Source organism: Callorhinus ursinus, unplaced genomic scaffold (genome assembly GCF_003265705.2).
Source record: "Callorhinus ursinus isolate GAN/ISIS: 27379988/994484 unplaced genomic scaffold, GSC_fseal_2.0 scaffold7, whole genome shotgun sequence".
Taxonomy (NCBI): domain Eukaryota; kingdom Metazoa; phylum Chordata; class Mammalia; order Carnivora; family Otariidae; genus Callorhinus; species Callorhinus ursinus.
In genome coordinates this window covers 68,652,859-68,674,926 of record NW_027397069.1, presented here as the reverse complement: position 1 = coordinate 68,674,926, position 22,068 = coordinate 68,652,859, and the positions used below count along the sequence as shown (strand labels likewise).

The 22,068-nt window shown below is 43.1% G+C and overlaps 1 protein-coding gene and 1 non-coding gene across 4 annotated transcripts in view; one reads left to right on the top strand and one right to left on the bottom strand.

Annotated features, from left to right (window-relative positions):
* Positions 1-202: 202 nt before the first annotated feature.
* Positions 203-22,068, bottom strand: part of FLT3 (fms related receptor tyrosine kinase 3) — a 72,398-nt gene continuing 50,532 nt past the window's right edge. For 2 of the 3 annotated variants that reach the window (XM_025875120.2, XM_073894744.1), the window contains exons 13-24: positions 21,957-22,063; positions 21,738-21,870; positions 21,544-21,648; positions 17,890-18,000; positions 16,615-16,768; positions 14,668-14,750; positions 13,716-13,843; positions 9,892-10,014; positions 7,474-7,585; positions 7,062-7,161; positions 6,535-6,640; positions 203-1,121 (exon numbers count right to left, since the gene is read on the bottom strand). In XM_025875120.2, the coding sequence (XP_025730905.1) occupies positions 999-1,121; positions 6,535-6,640; positions 7,062-7,161; positions 7,474-7,585; positions 9,892-10,014; positions 13,716-13,843; positions 14,668-14,750; positions 16,615-16,768; positions 17,890-18,000; positions 21,544-21,648; positions 21,738-21,870; positions 21,957-22,063 (1,385 nt within the window). In that variant the 3' untranslated portion in view covers positions 203-998. Of the gene's footprint in view, positions 1,122-3,644; positions 3,845-6,534; positions 6,641-7,061; positions 7,162-7,473; positions 7,586-9,891; positions 10,015-13,715; positions 13,844-14,667; positions 14,751-16,614; positions 16,769-17,889; positions 18,001-21,543; positions 21,649-21,737; positions 21,871-21,956; positions 22,064-22,068 lie in introns of those variants that run through there. The other variant, XM_073894743.1, reaches the window with a different exon arrangement.
* On the top strand, positions 8,489-8,561 carry TRNAP-CGG (transfer RNA proline (anticodon CGG)). Its single transcript has one exon. It is a non-coding gene; the product is annotated as a tRNA-Pro (tRNA).

The window sequence follows — 22,068 nt, the reverse complement described above, 5'->3', positions numbered from 1 at the left end:
CATCTAACTCTTACCACAACCGTGTAAGATAGATTCCATCCATTATTACTCCATCTTCCCGAAGAGAAAGCTGAGACCTAAACAAGTTCAGTTACTTGCCCAACATTGCGTGGCTAAGCAGCATTGGAAAAAGAATTCCAGCCCAGGCAGACTGGCTTCAGGGTTCTTATCTTAACCACGGCCCTGGAAGGGAGGACAAGAAAAGGCAGACCTTCATCACGTTCTTCACCAAGAACCACACCTGGAAAGTAAGGATCAGGGCAAGTCAACTTTATAAGCCTGTGGGAGGGAAGGAGCTAAGCTGAATTCAAAGGACGAAGGAGGCTGAATCCATGGAGGGCTGCAGAGAAGCAAGCAGACATCAGCTGTTCTGCACTGGTCTGGGGGCAGGAGTCACGGATCCTTTTAAGAATCTGGCGAAAGGCTGGAGCTTCTCAGTAGGAAAAAAATACACATGCACAAACAAATTGTTGCACATAATTTCATTAGGTTCCTGCCCTCTAGTTAAGTCTTGCCCTAAATATGTCATGTAAACAATTCAATGACAAACATTTCTAGAGAAGAGATTTTATTTCCATTCATAAAATATATCACTAAATAGCTGAAAAAGTTACATATTATTTTAAAACATAGATTTAAAAAATCATATCAGCTTCTCCTTAGCAAAATGCTTTTGTTTTATGTATTTACAAGAATATACTATACCTTAGGTACACGATTTTCACTCAAGCCAGCCCAAGAAGGGCTTTGAATGTAGGTAGATGCTCCAGTAAAGTTAATTATCAGCTCTTCCTGCCTTGTGCAAAGGATGATTTGTTTTTTACAAAAGTTCCTTTGAAAACAAGAGTAAATACAGAGAGCTTCTAGAGAAAAGTCCAGCAAAGCAGCAGCTGAGAATATACTTTCTTTTGGTGATGAAATTAATCCTGTTTTGGTAATCTATAGCCTGTTTAAGGTGGGGGTTGGAGGGAGGAAGTCCTTAAGACTAAACTGTTTCTCTAGGAATCTTCAACGTGAGCCTGTGGAACCAGGAGCCCTGAATCCACCTCTCTGCTGTAAGATCGCCTGTTTTGGTAGATGGAAGGACGGTCTGAGATGTGGCCATCCATGTTCTGATACATCTGAAGGTGGGAAAAAGACAGAACACTGATTACCATCTGATGAAGATGGACACGTCAAGGGCCTATATTGCAGATTACTTACGGTACATTAAGTCTTAGAGGATGATCTTAGAGGATATCAATTGACAAAGCAAATTCGGTTTATTAATGGAGAAATCAAGTCATAGTCAAATAGCTGATTCCATTGTTGTTTCTGTTCTTGGATATAAAGTCCCAATCTAGAAATCCAAAAGCCGAGCAGTAAAACCATAAAAGAGAAAGGCCACTAAAATGATCTGTTCATTATGCAATTAATACAGGGGACTGATTCTTGAGTTTCACTTGGGAGGCCAGTGACTTTAAAACGTGCTTCCAAGATGAAAACAGCTCTACTTTTTGTCTGATTATAAAGTTAATGCACATTCATATAGCTACTGTAAGCAATATAGGAAGATATATGGAAGAAAAGCTGAAGTCACCAGAGGCATCGCCATTATAGTTAGCTTGCTGGATACACACAATTTGTGTCAGTAGGCTCAGAGCGTAGACCCTGTTTTAGAACCTTCTTTTGAATTACTAATACGTTGTTCGAATGTTACATGTGTTACACATTTTCACTCTTTACTAAATATAAGCACATTCGGGGCGCCTGGGTGGCTCAGATGGTTAAGCATCTGCCTTCAGCTCAGGTCCTGATCCCAGGGTCCTGGGATCGAGCCCCACGTCGGGCTCCCCACTCAGCAGGGAGTCTGTTTCTCCCTCTGCCTCTGCCTCTCTCCCCTGCTCGTGCTCTCTCTCTCTCTCAAATGAATAAAAAAAAATCTTTAAAAAAAATAAATAAATATAAGCACATTCATCTTTTTAATAGTAGCCTAGCATTCATAGTACAGATGCACCATAACTGACCTTTTGATGGACTGGTTTTATAACATAAACTGGGAAGTGCACACTGGCCCTGTCTGTTTCTGGGCTGAATGGGGGCAGTGGGATTGACAGGTCAAAGTGGATGCACATCTGAATGGGGACGTACATCGCCAGGCTGTCCTGCAGAAAGCTTTACTTATTTCTGCTCCTCTCTGCTGTGTCAGGGAACAACACTGTTTTCTCCCGAGCCCGACAGCAGGGGTGTTAACTATCGCTCAAGGCTCCAGCCCTTTGTCCAGCGAAGGTTTTATCTCCTTGCCTACATGTTTCATGATAAGCAAAAAGTCGAATATCTTTTTCTATATTCAATGAACATTTGCACTTCATTGTGAATAGCTTGCTTCTCTCCTTTGCCCTTTATCTTGGGCTACCCATGTTTTTCTTTTTATGAGAACTCTTCATGATGTAGGGATCGTGCGTTCTTTTTTTTTAAGATTTTATTTATTTATTTGAGAGAGAGAGTGAGAGAATGAGTGGGGTGAGGGGCAGAAGGAGAAGCAGACTCCCTGCTGAGCAGGAACCCAATGCAGGACTCGATCCTGGGACTCCAGGATCATGACCAGAGCCCAAGGCAGACGCTTAACCCACTGAGCCACCCAAGCACCTGGGATAGTGCAATCTTACGTGAGTTTGACAGACTCCCTCCTTCTCCCCACCCCTCACTACAAATACACTACTGTGTATTTCTTTGTGTTAGTTTGTTTTGATAGTCAGTTATCGTGTTCACTTAATGAACTCTGCTTAATTTTTCTTTCTGGAAAACGGACAAAAATCTCCTTTCAAACCAGGTCTTCACAGTAACAGTCAGTCTCTACCCTTAAGGATGAAAAGGTTATGATACTTCATTTTTGTAGAGCAAGCCTAGCAGTTGGTTATGACCTGTTGAACCAAATGCACATCTCCAGCACTGAATTTCTAACCATCTAAGGAAGGCTGTGACAGAAATACCAGTAACACTTCAAATTCGACAGCTCCACACCTGAATCCATTATCTCTGATCTCCCAAACCTTCTCTCCTTCTTGTATTGAGTTTCAACTTAGCGCACCGCCCCGCCTCCAGTCCCATGATCCAGAACTTTCAGAAGCCTCTCCTCAAGCTCGCTGTACTCCCACAGCCAATCAGAGACCAATCAGAGACAGGTCTGTCTCTGCTTTTAATGTCCTCCTGTCCATTTCTTTAAGTGATTTTTATTTATGTAAGTAATTAATGTTTTATTGACGTATAGATGAAACACAATGTTACATCAGTTTCAGGTGCACAACATAGTGATTCCGCAGGTCTGTACATTACGCCATGCTCCCCACAAGTGGAGCTCCCATCTGCCACCATACGGCACTATTATAGTATCATGGACTGCATTCCCTGTGCCGTGCCTTTCATCCCCGTGACTTTTTCATTCTGTAACTGGAAGCCTCTACCTCCCATCCCCTTCACCCCTTTAAGTGATTTTAAAATGAATTTTTTAACTGCACAAGTAATACATGAGTACATTCTCCTTATACAAATTTTGGAACTCTAGCTTTTCAAGTGTATCAACAGAAAGAGGTGCGTAGGATTTTCTTAACACTTTTTAAAAATGGTTTCTCTATCCATAGTTATGTTCTTTTTATTCTGAATGTCATTTGTGCTTTCTCTTTTTTCTTAATTGTTCTCTTCATAGTTAGTATGCGTTAGTGGTATATTTGTATATTGTATTAATATACAATATTAATATACAGTGTAAACTAGATCCAGACTATTGTATTCACATCCGAAGTCTGACACTTACTGTGTTACCTTGGGCAAACGACTGAACCTCTCTGTATCTCAATTTACTGATCTGCAAAAGAGGTAATAATAGAACTTACTTCATGAGATTGATGTGAGAATTGAATTATTATGGGTAGTACATTAGTAGAGTGCATGACACTCAAAAATTAGCCATTAAATCATTACCATTATTAGTTCAAAAAACAACTTCTAGGTTTCCTGATCATCACTATTATTTTGTTTTGAGGGCTACTCTTGGTTTAATTAATTCTGCCTGTCTCTTTATTAGTTCTTTTCTTTTTCTTTTATTATTACTTACTTATTTTAGAGAGAGAGCACACACAAGCATGGGGGGAGGGGGAGGGGGAGGGAGGGGAAGAGAATCTCAGGCAGACTCCGCGCTCAGCATGAAGCCCAACGAAGGGCTTGATTCCAGGACCCCGAGACCAAGACCTGAGCTGAAACCAGGAGTCCGGCACTCAACGGACTGAGCCACCCAGGCTCCCCTCTATTAGTTCTTTTCCTCTGCTTCGTTCATTCTCTTCCTCCTCTTCCCTCCTTATTCACTGTTTTCTTTTTCCTTAGCTTCTTGAGTTGAAAGTTTAAGTCATTGATTCTCATTCTTTGTTTTCTAATAAATGAATTTATAGAGTTATAAATTTGGCTGGCTCCTACAGGTTTTAATAAGCAGGGTCTATTTTTATGTCTTTTTCCTTTCTCCTCCTTCTTGTGAACCAAAGGCTTCTGTAAGAAGCATGAGTTTTAATTTCTCATGTAGGACACTGGGGGCTTTTCAGGTGTTACTGGTGATTTCTCATTCCACCGCACGGAGGTTAGTAAATGTGATCTGTGTGATAATAGTCTCATTTATTTTGAAATTCTCTTTCTTAAGTGGACTTACGAATCCTGCCATTTTGAGCTTTTTCTATTTCCATGAATGCTCTTTGTTTCTCTCTTCCCCATTTTGTGGCATTGATCAGATTTTCTATGGTCCTTTTTTCTTCTACACTGAACCTGAGATTATAGATTATATTTCTATTTTCACAGTGGTTATACTTACATTTTTAACACCCATGTTATTCTTATGTGTATTTAACAGTGTGACTGGTCCCACTGTGTAACTTCTGCACGATCCCACCAGACCTCTCCCTACCCTCAAGGAAAGCACTTGTCCTTATTCTTTCAAAGAGTCCTCTGTTGTGGGTCTTCCCTCTTCAGCCCTAACTGCTTTCATTGTCTCAGGGGTTTTCCACTGTTTCTGGTCCACAAAGATCTCCTTCTGGCTTTCAAAGGCAATTATGGCCTCACGTCTTTAAAAAAATATAATAAAAAATATATGCATGTGTGTATATATGTATTTATATATTTTTAATGTTTATTTTATTTTTTTAAGATTTTATATATTTGAGAAAGAGAGAGATCGAGAGAGAGAGAACACAAGTGGGGGAGGGGCAAAGGGAGAGGGAGCAGCAGATTTCCCGCTAAGCAGGGAGACCGATGCGGGACTCGATCCCAGGACCCTGGGATCATGACCTGAGCTGAAGGCAGACGCCTAACCGACTGAGCCACCCAGGCGCCCCATTTTTTTATATTTATTTTACATTTATTTCATATTTGTATTATATTTATTTACAATGTAGTATATATAAATACATGATATATTGATAATATATTTATATTTTATGTATATATTTCCTATGAGTTTTGGGCACGGACATGAGAGGAGAGGTGATGTGAGTTCAGGCCGCTTTCCTGAAACAGGAACTGTGTGTGTGTCCCTTCCTTCTGCACCTCCCCATACCCCACCGTCTAGTTCACCCCCTCATCTTTGCTCACCTCTGTTGCCACAGTCACCTCTTAACTGATGTCCTTACTTCTGCTGTTAGGCTTTTGCTTTCTCAAATTTACTTTTATGCCTGCCTGCCTGCCTGCCTGCCTACCTTCCTTCCTTCCAGAAATATTTGCTTAGCACTTTCCATACACTAAGCATTATGCCAGCCACTGGGTATGTAATGGTGAACAAAACGGATGTGACCTCTGACGTACCCTCGTGCTGACAGGCACTCATTTATTTAATGACCAGTGAGTGTCTCCTGCCCCTGCATGGAACTGCATCAGGTGATGTGAAGATGAGCAGTGCATTTGCTTGCCCTCATGAACCAAGTCTACAGATGGGAAAAACAGACCCATAAAGCAAAAGTCTCACACAACATCACTGGAGTCTCACATATAGTTAAAGACAAAGTGGTTAGGGGGATCACCTACCTTGGCAAGCCATTTTACAGGTGCGAAAACTAAGGCCCAGAGAAGTAAAGTGATTTGCCATAATTCATACAGCGATGAGGAGCTAAAGTCCTAGAGCTGGGATTAGATTCTCATGACTCCAGGTCAATGTTCTTTCCACTCTGCTGTATTGTATGACTGGGTTGTGTGATTATTCCATACTAAGGCTTCATGTTGAATTAGGAAAGGTCAGTGGGGGTCAGGGATTAAGTTTTGTTTAGTCGTCTGGTCCTGTACACTGGACACTTAAAAGCATTTAATTTCTTAATCAATCAGCTGAAAACTTTAGGGAAAGCTTTTATCCCCCCCAAAGACACTTACCAATAAATATATCTCACCCCATACAACTTTCAAAGGGCAACCAGACAAACTGCTGAGAAAGACACCATGCAACTTTGACTCAGGAAATCGGTGCATGTTCTGAGTTATTGCTTTCCTTTCTAATAGTCTTTTATAAAGTACTACGCAGCTACGTACCGCTTCTTCTGCATCCGCCAGCTGACATCCCAAAAATGAAGTTAGATTGGGGAAGGATGGCCTTTTCCTTGAGTCAAAAGCCCAGCAGGATTGCATTATAAAGTATCTGTAAAAGCAAGAGAAGAGGAGTAAGCTGAGGAGATCCGAATAAAGAAAAGCTGATCATTTCCCACCATTTCTTGCTTGGGAGCTACTCACCATCTATCGCCTGTTTGTTTTGTGGCAAGTACTCTACTAGACTTTGAACTCACACCAGGAAGGGCAAATTAGATGACAGACAGAAATGCATTTTGTGGACCAGGAACTAGGAGATGGAGTCTTCTCACCCTCAAAAGAATTGAAGCCCCTAATTCACGGTATCTTCAGTTTTGTCCAGAAATCCCCCAAAGAAAAAGGAAGAGTTTCCTTTTCTTTCTTTTTTTTTAAAGAGGAATCATGAATTTTGCATTTTTTTTTGACATGCATTCGGAGCTAGAGAGACTGTAAATTCCCGATTTCAGCCACCGTGCAGTCTGGTTTGAACTTACATTTCTTCCGTAGCATAAAATGGCTGATCCATCTTAAATCCACTCTGAATGAGTTTATAGAAGTTAGCGTCGACCGGAATACCAGGGTAAGGATTGACACCTGAGGAAGACATTAGGGAAGATAAACTATTTCATTTGTTTATTTATTCACTCGATTAACAAGCATGCACCGAGAGCTCCCACGGGCCAGACACCGCCTGGCACGAGGTTGAAAGTGGGGAAAGTTGTGGCTCCTCCTCTCACGCAGGTATAGGCTGGTGGGGAAGACACCACAGTAAAACGTGAAGTGGCACAGATGTCAGACTAGAGAGCTCTTGGGAGCATTAGAGGTGGCATGTCATGCACGCTTTGATTTAGGAAGGGGGGTGAGGCGTGGAGGGGGCAAGGGATGGCAACAGCGTGCAAAACTTACCGAGTGAGAATATCTCCCAGAGTAATATTCCATATGACCAGACGTCACTCTTTATGGTGTAGATCCCTTCAAATAAGCTTTCAGGAGCCATCCACTTTACAGGCAGACGAGCCTGTGTGGAGTCCAGGAGGAGATCAGTGGTGATCAGTGGTGAAGTAACTGAATGGTGAAGAGTATTTTCTTTGCTCTTACTAGCTAGATGATAAAATTTCTTGGCTTCCTAAAGCCACTCTTAATGCTTAATGGAGAAAATCATATTCCTCAAGTGGAAGGTTTTCACTTTTAAATCAACATTCTAACATAATAGCCTTACAAAAAGAAAACAAAACAAAAAAACCCAAACAAACAAAAAACCAACCTAACCGGCTTTCTTTTTTCTTTTTTTTTTTTTTGAGAGCACATGCATACAAGCGGGGGCGGGGGTGGGAGGCAGAGGGAGAGGGAGAATCTTAAGCAGGCTCCACACTCAGTGCAGAGCCTGACACACTCAGCTCAGGATCCATCTCATGACCCCAAGATCATGACCTAAGCCGAAATCAAGAGTCAGATGCCCAACCCATTGAGCCACCCAGGCGCCCCACAGCTGGCCATCTCTTTAAAACTCATCTTGAACAAAGCTTTGTGCTTGGAATGGGTAAGCTTAACAGCAGATAATTCCCATTAAGGAGTAAGCAGTCTGTTGCCCAGAGGTACGTAGATACAGGTAAATTAGCAAGATATTTTGTTAAAGCATTTCTTGGAAGAACTTTAGCGGAAATGCCAGCTACAAAAATGTGGTGAGGGGGGTATATGTCATCACTTCCAGGAATGACACCAGGCTGGCTTCTGTGGCTTGAATAATTTCCAGTAGCACGAAAGGCAGGTTTAGAGTTAGTATAGCCTCAGATTAGAATCAAGACACAGGGGCAGATAGGTTACCGGGACAGAGCTTTTTGTAGCATTTTCTTTTTCATGAGCTGAGGAGCCCTTCACAGTGCACGTTTAATCTGCCAAGTAAAATCAGACCTCAAAGGGCACCTGGCTGGCTCAGTCGGTAGAGCATGTGACTCGGGATCTCAGGGTCGTGAGTTCCAGCCCCACATTGGGTGTAGAGATTACTTAGGGAAATTAAAAAAAAAAAATCAAAGCTCAAGAAAGAAACCCTATTTTAAATCCTATACAAACCGATGAGCTGATAGAATCAAACAGGCTAGTCTGGTTAATTTGATTAATTAAGGGAATTAATTGAAGTGCCAAATGGAATTCACCTTCCCACATAAGAGACCACCAGCTAGTAAGGTAAAAACCACACAGCCACCGTGAGCTTTGATCATCTTTATGACTTCAGCTACAAGTGAGGTATAGATCTAAAATCAACTGAGATGGTTATTTGATTCTAATGGGAATAGTGTTTAATTTGATTTTTAACGTTTATTGGCCGTTTACCCCAGACAGGTGCTTTCATGTTGGTTTTATTGGTTTATTCCCACAACAACGCCAATGAGGTAAGCGGACAGTCCTCGTGGGAAATGCTGCATGTGTCACCGTGGTTATGCACAGGCTTGGGGCTCAGTCCATTCATGCTCCAGTCCACGTGCTGTGTAATCATGGGCAAATTATGGTTCTGTGCCTCGGTTTCCCCACCCACAAGTAGGCACTTTGAGAACTAAATGAATGAATATATGTAAAGCACTAAGAATAGTGCTTAGCACCCGGTAAGCGCCAACTCAGTACTTGGTGCCACTATTATTTCACAAGTGGGGACAATAAAGCACAGAAAAATTCCAAAAAGGAATAGGGGCTTAACTTTAGGTGTTGTGATTCTTACACGCCACTCTTTTCAGTACACAATTTTATCATCTAGTATTTCCAATAGTTCTTAAATAACATATCTGTCCCTAGTTGGGTTTTTATTTTTGTTTTTTTATTTTTTAACAAGTAGATTTTGTCATATTTTAGGTCTTCCTGTGTGACAGTAATAAGATGCTAAATATTCATTAGCTAATATTTAATTTAAATATTGTGCCCTTTTAAAATTTACATTTAATATTTAATTCATATGTTGTACTTTAAAAAATGCTTTATTGTAGCGACTGCCAAATTCCCATACCTGGAAACATGACTCTGGTTACATTATAGCTAAGGGAACTGAAGTAAGTTCAAGTAATGAGTGTCTTTTAAATGTCGATTGTACTCCAAGGTCCCTAACTGGTCTGTTCTGACTCGCCCAAGGATAGATGTAATGCTATGTTGCTCAGGTTTTATTATAACCGGAATATTCCCTGAAGCTACAGAAAAAGCTTTCAAACATAAGAAAGCTGACTGCAGTGAGGAAGTTTTTGGAATCAAACCCGCACTACAGTGAATGCGGATGTCTTCCGTCACAATAACAAAACACAAAATAACAGCATAAAAATACGTGAGAAATAGCAGCCTCACATTGCCCCTGATAACATAGTTGGTGTCACTCATAATATCCCGGGCCAGTCCAAAATCACAGATCTTCACCACTTTCCCATGGGTCACGAGCACGTTCCTGGCTGCCAGGTCTCTGTGAACACACTACAAAGAATGAAATTGGAGTGTTATTTACTATGACAGAGATTATCACAGAGTGCAATTTTGCTTCCAGTTTCAAGTTCAGCAGGAGTTACAGATGACAGCAAAGTGTGGTTCATCGAGGTGTCTTATTTTTACTGGGCCACCGGCAGTCATCACGCGTGACGTGCGGCACAAGAGGGAATGCAGATGGCCCAATTCTTCAGCTGTTGTGTTTGCAGTCATTCGTGCTGCTTATGGAACATTCCCGGGAGCCAAGACGATGGGTTCTTAGGAAGGAGATCAAACCTGGCTGGGAGTTGTGTCTTCCTATAAATAAAAGACACAATACCAGGGCCCAGTGTTGAGCTCCCTCCCAAAGGGATTTTTGGAGGCTCTTGTCCAGTGGGGCGGAGAAAATCATATCTTTTCTGACTGGAAAACAGCTTTGGCAATGAGAGTACGATCAAAGAAAATATTTGGAAAAAAAAAAACAAAAAATAAGTTTGGGAAGGTTGACTAAAGTGAAATTAGGAGTCTCTGGATGGACAGAGGACACGACATGAATCTGAGTGGTCTGGCAAGAGAGTTAACTCTGAGGAGGAAGATATTCAAAGGAACAGAGCACTAGGAGCTAAAGGTCCAAAGGACTCTCTTCAATCTTGAAAAAATAAAAGCAAAAACCAGGCAGACTAAAATCCCCCTAATTCTCCTTCCTCCCTCTCCAGTTTTCTGAGAGTGTTGCCCGCTGCCTGTAGACTCCATTTATACTCCGCCCCCGCCCCCGTTTACTACCGGCCCCCTGCACCCTGCCTTCCTCCTCCCAGATGTCTGCCCCAGCTGCCTGGGCTAAGCCCCGCAGTGACATGCACGGCACCAATCCAGCTGAGATGGGATTTGGCCTCCTGGTGACACCTGGTACTGCCGGGCCAGTCCCTCCTCCTTCAGGTCCCTCCTTCTGTGAATTCAGCACGGCCCCTGTTTTCTTCCTACTGCCTGCTGGAACCTGTTTCCTCCTGGGGCTCCATGCAAGCCTGCTCTCATTCCCCAGGGCCGCACTCTCTCGGTCCGCATCCACCCGAGCCACTTCGTCCAAACCGAGGAATGCAACTACCATCACCCAACCTCTGTTTCCAACCTAAACATTTCTGTTGAGCTTCAGATAGGAATATCTGCTGGACTAGGCCCTACTCTGCTGTCCCGGGAACCACATGCCACACATTTAACTCGTGACCTTTCTCAACAGACTTCCTCCCGACTTCGTGTTCCCTGCCCTATCCCATGTTCCCTGCTGGTTTTCCTTTTCCTCAGAAATCTCCTCTAGCCAAAGCACGAGCTCCTTCCCCAAGCCTTTTCTGCGCCAATTCCCCACCCCTGGTTCTGATATGTGTGTGCGTTTCCTGGGTTCCCAGAGCTTACGTGAACATGAGTATTGACCACACTAATTGTCATCTTTGATTTGCGTGTCTGCTTGTCTCTTTCTCCCTGTCAGTGGTAGGCTCTGACTCTTATCTCAGCACCTCGCACCGCGCTTGGTACTAGTCAGTGCTCGAGTAACGCTGGGGGGTCACGGAGGCTATGGGGAAAGCAAGGAGCCACCAGAGCGGTAGGGAGAAAAGACAAACGGAGACAGTGACGTCATGGTGTAGAGGATAGGGCCTAAAGGAAAAACAAGGCGAGAGGGTGTAAGAACCTGGATATTCCTCAAAAAAGTTCTTATTATAACAAGCCCAGAGGTTAAAAAAGCAGTGCCCCTTGACCTCCAGTTGGGAGCAGTCTGCATATTTACTTCAAGACAGGCAGCAAACCAGGCCAGACGATCGAGGTGGAGGCCTCCCAAGGTCTACAAAGACTCGCAAGCACTACTGTAGCCAAGTAGGTGAACTCTAGTTAAAGCAACTACGGATACACTGGAGAAAAGAGGACTCCAACAGCAGGCAGGGAAGGGGAGGAGAATGCACCTCAGACAGACGAACGGGTAAAGAAGACGCTGTAGATACACACAGTGCAATACTACTCAGCCATCAAAAAATGAGATCTTGCCATTTGCAACGACGTGGAGGGAACTGGAGGGTATTGTGCTGAGCGAAATACGTCAGTCAGAGAAAGACGTGTATCATATGACCTCACTGGTACGAGGAATTTGAGAAACAAGACAGAGGATCATAGGGAAAGGGAGGGAAAAATGAAACAAGACGAAACCAGAGAGGGAGACAAACCGTAAGAGACTCTTAATGTCAGGAAACAAACTGAGGGTTGCTGGAGGGGAGGGGGGCGGGAGGGATGGGGTAACAGGGTGATGGACACTGGGGAGGGTATGTGCTGTAATGAGCACTGGGTCTTGTATACAACAGATGAATCACTGACCTCTCCCTCTGAAACCAGGAATACATTATATGTTAACTAATTGAATTAAAAAAAAGAAGAAGAATATGCCCCAGAGATGAGGGCTGGGAAAATATTAAGAGAGAGAAATTTTTTTTTTTAACTGGTGAGCAAGGATGCCCACATCTGGAAAAAGAAAAGCCAAGAAGGCAATACGCACTTTCAACATCCATGAGGGAAAAAAAAAAAAAACCACTGAGATTCTAACTGGAGTTGTGCTAAACATACAGATTAACTTGGACAGAACTGGCTTTTCTAATAAACCCTGAATCTCTCCTACATGAACATGGGAGAGCTCATTTATTCAGGCCTCCTTTTTGCCCTTTAATAATGTTTTGTGTGGGTCTGGTATATTTCTTGGGTTTATCTCAAGACGCTTCCCAGGTTTGGTTGCTATTGTGAACATCATTTTTTTCTGTTCTTCAGAGCTGTTGATTTATTTCATGTTAATCTTTTTTTAAATTGAGATATACATGACCTATGACAATATATTAGAGAAAGTAATTTTTTTAAGGAAAAAAAAATACAGTTGAAATGATTCTCTCCAAATTCAGAGAGAACAAGGAGAGAGGAGGGACCTGGAGGAGAGAGGGAGAAAGAGAAGCAAAGATTCAAAGGGAAAAGAGGAGGGAAGAGTTTGGGAAATACACAGAAGGTAACAGAAAATAAGATGGTGCAGACAGAAAGCAGCCGGAGAAGCGACTTCCATCTGCTCACAGGTAAGAGATGCCTGAAATGTCTGAGAACAGGGCTGAGAGACAATTATAGAAAGAATGCAAAACTGAGGTAGAAACCAGGGTTTGAAGCAGGCTCCATGACCCTCACACATCAACGTCCTGTGAGTCTGGGATTAGCAACAGAGGAGGCAGCAGGTGCCCCAGGATCCTGCTAGCCCACCACACGGCACTGCCGAAGAGGCAACGGCCCCTCTTGCCAGGGGCTGTCCTGGCAAGCCCAGCACACTGTGTTGGAGGCCTTGCTTACCCGGGGTCAAATGCCCATGCGCAGGGCACAGCCTTGAACAACCTGGACTGACTGTCCAAGGAAGGACTGACGCTGTATGCCTCGCTGTGACTTCCTAGCTGGAAGTCTCAGGGGACTTTGCACCGCGGGGGAGGGCTTCGATAACCCTTATCTAATAAGGGATCTCAGGCATTCCCCCTGTAATTCACCCAGAGCGGCTGTAATGAACGTTCTACGTGGCTCCAACAGTGAAGGGGGTGGTGGATGGCGGGGGAGACAGATTTTAAGGGATACAAGTTGAAATAAGAAAAAGGAAAGCACATCTCATTTCCAAAATTATCTTGTTGCTGTTAGTTTCTCCTTCAAAAGGGGCTTACCGACTTAAATTCCAGAAATTCCATTCCTTTAGCAACTTGATATGCAAAGCAAAGAAGGTCTTCAAATGTCAGCACGTTCAAGTCCTCTTCTTCCTCCAGCCTTTTTTGGTTTTCATATTCAATTTCATCTGTAAAACAAAACTGGTCAATTGCTGGTCAGTTGCTTGCCCCAAGTCTAAGAAGTTGCCCCATTGACATCCCCATGGGGAGGTTATCAAAGCAATAGTGAGGAGGGACGCCCAGACTACACAGGAAGCTCCCCAGCACTGGGGCTAACCCGTTCATGCTAAACCTGTGGGGCCTCTGAAGGGTCGGCCAAAGATTCCTTTTGGTTAGAGGAGTAACCTCTCCAGCTACTTTGGTGACAGACAGCCTCCTGATCAGTCAGGAGCTTCTGATCCTCCTCTTTTGTGAGAGGTAGTTTTGTCACATGGGAAAGAATTAGCATCACACCACCACATTTCATGAACTGCACTGGGCACTTACTGTACTTCCATTTAATCCTTCTGATGGTACTAAGATGAAAGTACTATTGGGCCCATTTCACAGATGACAAAATGGTGGCTCAGATGGTTACATAAACTGTCCCAAGTCTTCCAGCCAGAAAGTGAAGGAACCCAAGGTTAACCCAACTTTTGTCAGATTCCAGAACTCATCATTTTTCCACTTGTCAGTACTCAATGGCTCTAATTAATTTATGATTTTAAAAAGAACAACCTGACCAAATAAAACAGCCCTCTGTGTTTATTAGTTGCATGCTGACATCAAATGCACAATACATAAACTGTTGGCTTTTCACTACCTTTAAAGCAAATATGCATTAATAAAGCCTTCAGGGGACATTAGCAAGGAAAAACATGCTTTGCATTGACACACGTTTTAAAAAAACAACTAACAGAATTCCTGTATCTGTTTCTACTTTAAGGTGCTACTAATTAGAATAAAATATTACCTTCGGATTGAAATGAATTCCCATTGAACCCTGAGATATGATCCAAGTCCTGGTGTATCTGAACTTCTCTTGAACCAGGCATACTATTAAAAAAATTATTTTGTTATTTATGTTCTTCTTCTGATTAGACATTTAAAAAAATACAATTCATCAAAGAAATGAATTCTAGTTATAAATGGGCTTTCAGATTAAAAGCACAGCATCCACTTGTCCATTTTTTTGCGTGTGTGGACATTAAAAACATGTGTGGAATTGAGCTTGCCAAGTCTAACGAGGAGAGAAGTGATCCCCATTATCTGTACAGGGTCCCACAGTTCAAACAGGACCTCACTCAGTCCTTGTCACAACTCGACAAGCTGGGTGTCAGAGTCACATTTTATAAAAGACTTGGTGAGACAAATGTGATTTGCTGAAATCATGAAGCTAACAAAATGTACAATTAGGACTCACACCTCTTTTGTTTCTAAAAGCCCACTTTCCCTATGAAAGGTCCTGTAATACAGATCTTCTACAAAGACCTGTTGTTTTAACATCCTTCTTTTCTCAAGTTGGTCTTTGTAAATAAAGTGCATTTCCTTTTCCTGTGAAATTAATAAACAGTAATAACGAAACTCTTTTGTGGTGTATTACATAAAATTCTTCACTGAGGAATTCTGTGTGCATTATATACAGACAATGATTCCATATATTCCAGCATACAAATTCATCCCAATTTACAATTTCCATATCTTTGGAAAATGACTTTATGCTTGCAGACCACAAATATTCCTACGTCGCTTCAGTGTGTTTAATACTCCAGTGACTAGAATGAATCAAAGGCCCTGTTGACCAGCATTAGTTCTTGCTAACCGTGGAGTGCGGATCACACCATCTGCCTCATTAAGAGACTCTATTCTAGAATACAGGTGACACTGCAGAATTTTCTCAGTTTTAGAATACGAACTGAGAAACAAGTGTGAAAGACAAGACTGGAGTGACAGGCATGAATTGGTTCCGGGCAACCACACAAAGACGCCCGTGGGGATCTCCAAGGGGCCTCCCAGCTTTAAGATGCTAGGTCTCTGTCTCAGAACTTAGAAGGCCAAAGGCCTGCACTGAAACCTACACGCTAAGAAAAACAAGGCTGGAATCTCAAGCGCACCCTCCAAAAGTCCCTTGGTAAAGACAGAAGTTTCTAAAGACCTGCTTTTAGGATAAGGGAGAATTTTCACATGTGTGGAGGAAACAGGAAGACACTGTGGATTGAGGAATCATTCTATTAAGAATGCCTGTGAATTCATTCAGAGATAGGTGTTATATGATGTTTAAGTAATTAGCAAGAAATTTCCAGGGATGAAGATGAGCATCCCACCAAACTCCTACAACCTTCATTTATGCATGCTAAAACAAAAAATCCTAACAGGACCCAGGCTCCCCATGGATGGCAGAATATACAACACAGAGCATAGAGACAAATGTTACCGCTACTTAATTTCGTCCCCATCACATTATGTCAACTGATCCTTTCTAATTTTTGAAAATCCAATTTATGAGTTCAGAGCTCTTTTGCATCAAACTCCCAAGACCTGAACTACTCTCTACGAATATGTCAAGGACTTTGGGAAAAGTGTTCATTCTTTCTACTAATTCCTACGTGTCATCCAGGAGAGGTGAAAGACTGAATAAAGCACTCTTCCCAAAACTGAGTATGTGTCCAGAGTGTGATTCAGGCACAGGTGGACGGAGACAGCTACAGCCCCTGTACCATAGGAAAGTGAAAGTCTCATTGTTCCAGATCAGCAGAGAAACTAGAACGAAGATAAGTGACCTTTCTAGATCTTAGAGCCCATAGACTACACAATGCTGGACTCTGGCCTTCAGAGCCCAGCCAGTGCAGGGTGTTAAACCATCATACGGGGGCTGTGTTCTGTAACGTATCATTGTGAAACCCTGGCCCACTTCTCTTACCTGGAATTTGGGTGTGATTGGAAAGTGGGGTAAAAACTGAAATTGTGTTCCTTGAAAATCTCCGTCCATGTCCTGTGAAATTTTTCTCTTTTATTTCTTAGATAGTTGAGAAGATCACCATAGCAACAATATTCAAAAATCAAGTAAATTGGTCCTGAAATAGAATTTTCATTATAGGTATACAAATTCCAAATAATTCTTTCAGATGTCTGTGCGGCAGACGACATCATCTATGAGAGCCCACTTTTCCCCTGACTTGGGAAGAGTACAACTTTTTCTGATTTTATCTCTTCTTATACTTTAAACTCAATTTTGGCTTTTGGCTCTAACTCCTTTGGAAAGCAGTCTCCTTCTGCCTTCCATTTGGGCCCTTGTTGTCCACTGCCTCACCAATAACCCTCCACCACTTGGATTCTCCAGTTTGCAACTAACCAGGTGTAATATGCCAACTGCATTGTGAGCACTTGGCAAATCTACGCCCATCTGTTGTTTGCCTGAGGAGGGAGATATAGGTCCGAGTAGCCTCCTAGATCTATTTGCTCTTGTTCTCTTCTTTCTTTCTTTCTTTTTTTTTTTTAAGATTTTATTTTATTTTTTTTTTGACAGGGAGAGAGACAGTGCGAGAGGGAACACAAGCAGGGGAAGTGGGAGAGGAAGAAGCAGGCTTCCCGCTGAGCAAGGAGCCAGACGTGGGGCTCGATCCCAGGACCCTGGGATCACGACCCGAGCTGAAGGCAGACGCTTAACGACTGAGCCACCCAGGCGCCCCTGTTCTCTTCTTTCTTGACCCCGTCCCAGAAGGAATGACCCACGAGCTCGTCTTTCCGGTATTTCTAGGCAAAAGTGAATCAGAGCGCATGCTCCACTGAGTGCTGGGAAAATGGAGTTTGAAATCCCGCCTTCACTGTGCCTTATTTGAAGAAGCCCAAACTGGGCAGCGGCCAAGCTCTGCGGCCATTCTCCCCACTGCAGGGAGGCCAGCTTCACAGGCTGGGGAGAAGCTCCATCTGAGCAGGTAGAATGAGATACCACCACAAAGTGTACCTGCAGTGCGGTTGTTGTTTTTAAGTAGGTTAGAATTATGTGGCATATCCCAGCCCAGAGAGGCATTCTCTACACTGACCCATCTGATTTTGGAGTGCTCAATGTCTAACTCCGCTCGGGTTTGAGGGCCTGTACTATGACTGAGGAAAGAGGAAAAATTGAGAACAAATGTCCTCTTTGTCCTCTGGCTAAAATATTTTTGATGAGATGTTTTTAGCAGGAATTGATTACCTGACAGTGTGCATGCCCCCAGCAGATTCACGATATTCTCGTGGTTTCCCAGGTGAGTCATCATTTTGAGTTCGGACATGAGAGCCTCTCTTTCAGAACTGTCAGCCTTTTCTGTCAATGGAAAAGCATAAACAAAATATAAAACTGAAGCAAAATAGGTATTTTAGATCGTTTAATAAATTAAAACTTTGTTCGGTTCAGAGCAGATTTGCATGAAAATTTTAAAATGCATAAAATAATTCACAAATTTTGAATAATAATATCTTGTGTTTAAGACAGAATTTCAACGATTGCAGTATAAAAGTTTAGTCTGATAATGTGCCTTTCTACTGGACATTCCTCTACTTACCAAAATAAAAATCTTTATATTGACCCTCAAAAAAACAAAACAAAATGCATGATTTTTCCTGCATGGTAGAAGTTAATAAATATACTGAAGGGAAAAACATAACTTTTTTTTTGACTCTTGGATTTGCTGGACACAGAAAGACAAGATAGGAATGTTAGCAAGGTTGGCTCCAGCCTGTGGCCCTCAGATTTAAAATCTTAAACTTGTCAATGGGTCCAATGGTGAGAAGGTCAAAGAGACCAATTCCCACTAACCAAGTTCTCAAGAGACTCACTAATTGATCATGAGAAACCTAACTGCAGAATAGGCTAGAATGTATCCGTTGGCTAATGCATTCTCTCCCTGAAGATAAGTCTAGATAGCTTGGCAAATTGTACTCATAATCTTGCTTAGAAGCATAGAATGAGGGTAGTTATTGATAAACTCAAAGGTCTCATGTCACGGAGAGTGAGGTGCCCAGGTGATTGGGGCACTCCTGCCCAGGAGGGTGTTGGAGCCCGAGGCACCAGGCACCCACTCCTCTGTTAATGTATTCTTTCTTACAGACATAGTAACTTTTCTTTACATTCAATGAAGATTTTATTCAATATTTCCAGGTGTCATTATTTTGTCTTGGAAGACACCTAGCCTTTATGCTAACTTTTTCAGATCACTGATGCCATCTATTTTGATTTAGTGAGGTCTTGGGGGTCTCCTTACTACCAACATCTTGGCATGGGAGTGAGATTCTTCACTGTGAGCGCTATGACCCACGAGTATGGGTCATGTCTTCTGCTGTTTCATGTTTTATAGGGGTCCATGGCTTTCAAATGTCCATGTCTTGTTCCTCACAACCAAGTAATATATTTTATGGTGTACTTAACTTTTTCAAAGCACTTTCATTTATTCTTATCCATTCGTTCACTGAACAAGTATTTATTGAATGTCTACAGTGTATGAGGCAATGTGCCAAGCAATGGGGACTGAAAGATAGACAAGACACAGCCCCTGTCTTCCTGGAGTTTAGAATGTCCCGGAAAAGAAAGACAAGTAGATAAACAATTATAAAATAGTGTGATAAATGCAAAGTGGCAAATGAATGGAGGGGGTGCTGTGGGGTCACACGAGAGGGACACCTAACCTAGCCGTGGGGAGGTATGGAAGGGAACGCCAAGTGCATGTGCTGAGACCTGAGGAAAAATAAGAGTTCAGTAGGTGAATTTACAGTGGGAAGGGAGGGAGAACATTCTGTACTGAAGTAATAGATTGGGCAAAGATCAAAATACAGAAAACACAGTAAACAGATACAACCCTTGTCCTCGTGAGGCTTACAGACTAATGGGGCAGATGAGACATGAATGGGATAATTAAGCAAATATGTCCCTACAACTGCAATAAATTGCATGGGAAAGAAACCTCCGGAGAGCTAACAGAGCATACGGCACGGAACTTGATCTCTTCTGCGGTGTGAGAGAAGGCTTCCCTGAGGAAGTGATATTTGTGCTGAGATCTAAAGGAGGAGTGGGAGAGAACGGTGTTAAAGGGGAAGGGTGAGCAGAGGGATCGGCCTGTCCAAGGGCCCTGGGATGGGAGGAAGCATGGTGTTCCGGAGGAACTGGAAGAAGGCCAGTGTGCTGAGTGCGAGGCGGGCAGCCAGATCGCGCAGAGCTGTGGACACTACTTCGGGAGTGATCAAAAGCACGCGGCAACATTAAGTAGGAAAATGATCCGCTTTGCGTTTCATTGTCGTCACATGGGGCTTCAATATAGAGAATCCTAAAGGAGGTAAGAGCGCATAAGGATCCCTGCCTGGAAGGCTACTGCAGCCGTTCGTTCAGGAGAGATAGATTCGGACTAGAGATGAGGAGAGGATGGATTCAAGGAACACCAAGCAGGGAATCTGAGACGGATGGCTTATAGGGGGCTGGAATGAAGGCTTCTGGTTTCTGGTTCTGGTTTCTGGTTCACCTGACTGTGGGGAATGTGGCAAGTCACTGGTACTCGTAACCAATCACAGACAGGGAGCGTTGATGGAGGGCCAGGGTTGGAGGAGTTCAGTCTGAATTAGGGAAACTTTGGAGACACCCAAGCATTTGGACATAACCTGAGGCTCGGAAGGGAGGCACGATTGTGAGAACCATTGGTACAAGGGATGAAGGCATGGGTGTCGTTGACATAGCCTGTGGAGAGCATGTGGTGTGAAAAGGGAAGGAGGCCCAGGGGCAAGCCTTCAGGAACCCCACATAAAAAGCCGGGTAAAAGACGAGGAGCCAGCATAGGACTGTGGAAGCAGGCAGAGAGGCAGGAGGAAAAAACAAAAGAATATGGTGACACGGAAACCAGAGGAAGAAAGGGTTTAAAGGAGAGAACAGTCAATGGTGCCAATCTATGCTGAAAAGTCAAGCAGCATGAAGACTAAAAGATGCCCATTAGACTTGGTTTGTTGGAGGTTGCTGATTCCCTCAGCAAAAGCCAACCGGGGCACTCTGGCTGAGTGAGTGATGCTAAGGGGAGGGATGGCGGTGGAGGCCAGGTGGGAGGTAATGAAGCCACGAGTGGGAAGTGAGAATACAGAGGGCTTCAATTTGTTCTTCTACCCAGGGTCTGTGTCAAAATGTGAGAAACATCTGCCTGTAGTAACAGTACCCCCTAATACTGAAGCCGAAAACACTCAACAAAAGTGTTGAGATGGAGTCCAGAAGAGATGGAGTTTTGCGTTCATGACTTGTATTTTATACTCACAACTTGGTTGACCCGAACCCCAACTCAGTCCCCTTTTAGCCTTGAAGCATGGCAAGCAGCAACCATAAAAATGATGGAAAAGAGTAAACACGGAGGCGGGAGACCATGCCTCCCATTTTCGTGCATCATTGTGGATAGCATTGCACTTGTACCTTTTTTTTTCAAAGATTTTATTTATTTGGGGTGCCTGAGTGACTCAGTAGGTTGAGAGGCTGCCTTCGGCTCAGGTCATGATCCCAGGGTCCTGGGATCGAGCCCCACATCCGGCTCCCTGCTCAGTGGAGAGCCTGCTTCTCCCTCTCCCTCTGCCTGCTACTCTGCCTACTTGTGCTCTCTATCTCTCTGTCAAATAAATAAATAAAATCTTAAAAAAAAAGATTTTATTTATTTGAGAGAGAGAGAGAGAGAGAGAGAGAGAGAGAGATAGCCACAGAGAGCACAAGCAGGGAGGAGAGGGAGAAGCAGGGTCCCTGCCGAGCAGGAAGCCCCACGCTGGTCTCGATCCCAGGACCCTGGGATCACGACCCGAGCCAAAGGCAGACACTTAACCGACTGAGCCACCCAGGCGCCCCACTTTACTGTACCTTTCAGCATTTTGACTGCCACCTGGATTGAGACTCCAGTTTTACTAATTCCGTAAGCTGTTGCATTCATCACTTTTCCGAAAGCACCTGATCCCAGCACCTTCCCTGAAAGACAAATGGTGAGTGAGGACATGTTAGAGATTTTCCAATAGATAGGAAATGCTACAGAAACATTGGAACTATTCAATTCTTACCAAATTCTAAGTTTTCTCTTGGAAACTCCCATTTGAGATCATATTCATATTCTCTGAAATCAATGTAGAAGTACTCATTATCCAAAGAGCCGGTCACCTGTACCATTTGCAACTGGCTTTCATACCTAAATTGCTTCAGAGATGAAATAATGGGTCAATTAGCAACAGGCAGGCCCTTAGAAATGGGAAACAGGGATGAATTTTTACCTTTGCTTTTACCTTTTTGTACTTGTGACAAATGAGCATGGTTAGAACGGCAATGAAGGGAAGACAAAGCCCGACTGTTGCATAGAAGGAGATGTTGTCTTGGATGAAAGGGAAGGGCCCTGCA